Genomic DNA, 2,842 nt, shown 5'->3' with positions numbered 1-2,842 from the left:
TCCCCCTGGAATGCTGGGAAACGTAGTCCCTCTCACATCGCACAGTGCAACCCGCCGTCACCTCAGAGCCCTAGTGTGCCCTGCGGAGGGAGCGGGCCCCTCGAGCCTCTGCAGATCTGAAGCCAACCCTCCGCCGGGGCAAACTCTAGGCAACAAGACCTAAAGAAAAATTTGTCCTACGGGACTTCCCGGGGAGGGCCCTTCCCACTGACGCTCGTCGTCCCCCCGGCGAAGCCGCTAAGTGCTTCTATTGGCTGCTCAGGATGCTAATCGGCGAGGCGGGCTTTCCATTGGCTTTGGGGCGGGCGCTCCGAGACAAGGGGGAAGGAGAAGGGATCAGGAGCGGGAGCTGAGGGGAGGGAGAGGCCGGTCCGGGTCTGGCCGCGGCAGCTGCTCGCCCGAGGTCTCCAGGCCGGGCTGCGGCTCCGTCCTCCGTTCCTGGGCACCGTCTGCGAAGCTCCGCCGGGCCAGCGTGGGAGAGCCGCAGGCGGCGACCGCCGCATCATGTCAGCCAAGGACGAGCGGGCCAGGGAGATCCTGAGGGGCTTCAAACTGTATCCGCCCGGGAGCGGGGCGGGGCCGGGAGGACTTGGGAGGCGGCCGCTCGCCGAGGAAACGAGCCGGGGGGCGGGGGCCGGGCCAGGTGGGCAGCGGACGGGAGCTCGGCGGGAGGGGCCGGAGGGAACGGCGTCCGGGGCCCCGGCGGGACCGGGCACTGGCGGCGGGGCAAGGGGCGTCCTGAGGGAGGACGGGGACGTTGTCGGGAGCCCCCGGAGCTGGAGGCGGAGGAGCTCCGAACGAAACTGGGCTGGGAGAAGCGCCGGGCGTCGGAAACGGGTATCGGGGAGGCAGGCTTGGGTCCGAGCCTCGGCCCGCACCCAGAGGCCGGGAAGGGGCTGCGGCCCGCAGGGAAGGACCGAGGGGGCGCGGTGAGCTGGCCTCGAAGCGCAGCTGCCTGTTTGGCGGGAAGCCCCCGGGGGAGCAAGAAAAAGTGACTCGGAGCGAGTGACCTTGTGTGGGACAAATGCAAATGCTTGTGCTAAACTCTCCCGGGTTCCCCCATCCCACCCCACCCCCGCCGTGTTTCCACAACTTCTCTGCCTCACTTGTGGCTCCTTCCAGGGCTGGAGCAGAGGAAGGTGGGCGAAGAGAAGCCCGGGATCGACCTCATCTTAACTCTGTCTTGGCCTTTTGAGGCATTGGATGGTGGCTGCTTCTTTCTCAGCTTTTGACTTTTCTGTCCAGCGAAGTGAGGACCCCAAAGTCGTGCGTGAGGTGCCTTGAGGTGTTTTGGTGTTGCACTGGGACTCCTGGCAAAGGTATCTGCTCGCTCGCGTTTGTGTGGTTAACGCGTAGACAAGGTGGAGCTGTCCAGCAATTATTTGATTACGTTGGGGAGACGGTAGGATTTAGCAGGAGAGAGAAATCATTGCCTCGGGCCTGTTGTGCCGCTTGTGCAACCTTCCCTCCTCAAAGTAGTGAGGAAGCCTCGTGTTTTAATGGAGTGTCGATCTGTAACCCTAGGATGCGGGTGAAAAAATGCAATCTTGGACATTCCAATTTCAGATTTTCCTGCTGACCCTTAATCTCTTTTTACATCCTGTGCGTACAATAGGGAACATTCTCAAATTATTCTCTCAGTGAAATTGTAGTCATCACTTTAGGTCTCCTCCCCTAAAGGAGATGTAGTGAAGCACTTTTCTCTGAGCTGCCTATGTGTTTTCACAATGCGCATTTCACCCCTGCAAATTTTAATGGCTTTGTCACCGTCAGAGACCAAGTTGGTAGTAAATTTTAGAACACAAAATGCAAAAAAGTTACGGGACGCTTTGGATGTACAAGTGAAAAGTTTCAAATGGAAGCTGACCTGTTATGCTTTCGGGAAAACGGAAGGCATTATCACCTAGGCATAATGCCATTCCTTATAAACTTTCAGTACTTTTATGTAGTGAAGTTTAGTAACAGCCTCTTTTATAGCTCCGTGTGCCTTTTGGTGTTTCTCTTCATAATGGCACTTGTAAGTAAATAGGGATGGCTGAAGTGTTAGAAAAACTATGACTTGGATTTATTTTTCCCTTAATAACTTACATTGTTACTAAACATGTATGCTGTAGACAGTAAAACAGGAGACTGGAGAATTGAGAGATTTCCGAAGCAAGGTTTTTGTCTGATTGGATTTAACATACTGCTGAACACAAGAATGAATCTTTTTTTTTTTTTTAAAGATTTTATTTATTTATTTGAGACAGAGAGAATGAGAGAGAGAGAGCACATGAAAGGGGGGAGGGTCAGAGGGAGAAGCAGACTCCCTGCCGAGCAGGGAGCCCGATGCGGGACTCGATCCAGGGACTCCAGAATCATGACCTGAGCCGAAGGCAGTCGCTTAACCAACTGAGCCACCCAGGCGCCCTGAATCTTTTTTTTTTTTAAGATTTTATTTATTTATTTGACAGAAACAGATAGCAAGAGCAGGAACACAAGCAGGGGGAGCGGGAGAGGGAGAAGCAGGCTTCCCACCAAGCAGGGAGCCGGATGTGGGGCTCGATCCCAGGACCCTGGGATCATGACCTGAGCCGGAGGCAGACGCTTAACGACTGAGCCACCCAGGTGTCCCAAGAATGAATCTTTTTAATGGCTTTCAGACAAAGCCGAAAGGGAAAGTTTAACTTCTTACCTCAGTCTGGGCTCTTGAAGCTGTTAAAAAAGAGGCTAAGGGACAAATGTGGAAAAGAGTAGAAAGAACCTACATCAGCCCCCTAGAAGGGCAGGTGAATTAACCAGTTCAGTGATGACGTTAGTGTGTTAAGAAACAGACTTTTGGAGAAGGTTTGACCTGAGCTGA

General features: G+C 54.5%; 1 protein-coding gene across 3 annotated transcripts in view; it reads left to right on the top strand.

Moving 5' to 3' along the window:
* Window positions 1-305: 305 nt before the first annotated feature.
* The window catches only part of PDE6D (phosphodiesterase 6D), a 53,300-nt gene continuing 50,763 nt past the window's right edge, over window positions 306-2,842 (top strand). Inside the window, exon 1 of one of the 3 annotated variants that reach the window (XM_064587241.1) lies at window positions 306-554. In XM_064587241.1, the coding sequence (XP_064443311.1) occupies window positions 505-554 (50 nt within the window). In that variant the 5' untranslated portion in view covers window positions 306-504. Of the gene's footprint in view, window positions 555-824; window positions 1,320-2,842 lie in introns of those variants that run through there. The other 2 variants (XM_045867742.3, XM_064587240.1) reach the window with 2 other exon arrangements.

Source organism: Mirounga angustirostris, unplaced genomic scaffold (assembly GCF_029215605.1).
Source record: "Mirounga angustirostris isolate CCGP_5_RB_7025 unplaced genomic scaffold, mMirAng1.0.hap1 SCAF_3, whole genome shotgun sequence".
In the NCBI taxonomy this organism is placed as follows: Eukaryota; Metazoa; Chordata; class Mammalia; order Carnivora; family Phocidae; genus Mirounga; species Mirounga angustirostris.
This window is presented reverse-complemented; position numbering and strand designations above follow the sequence as displayed.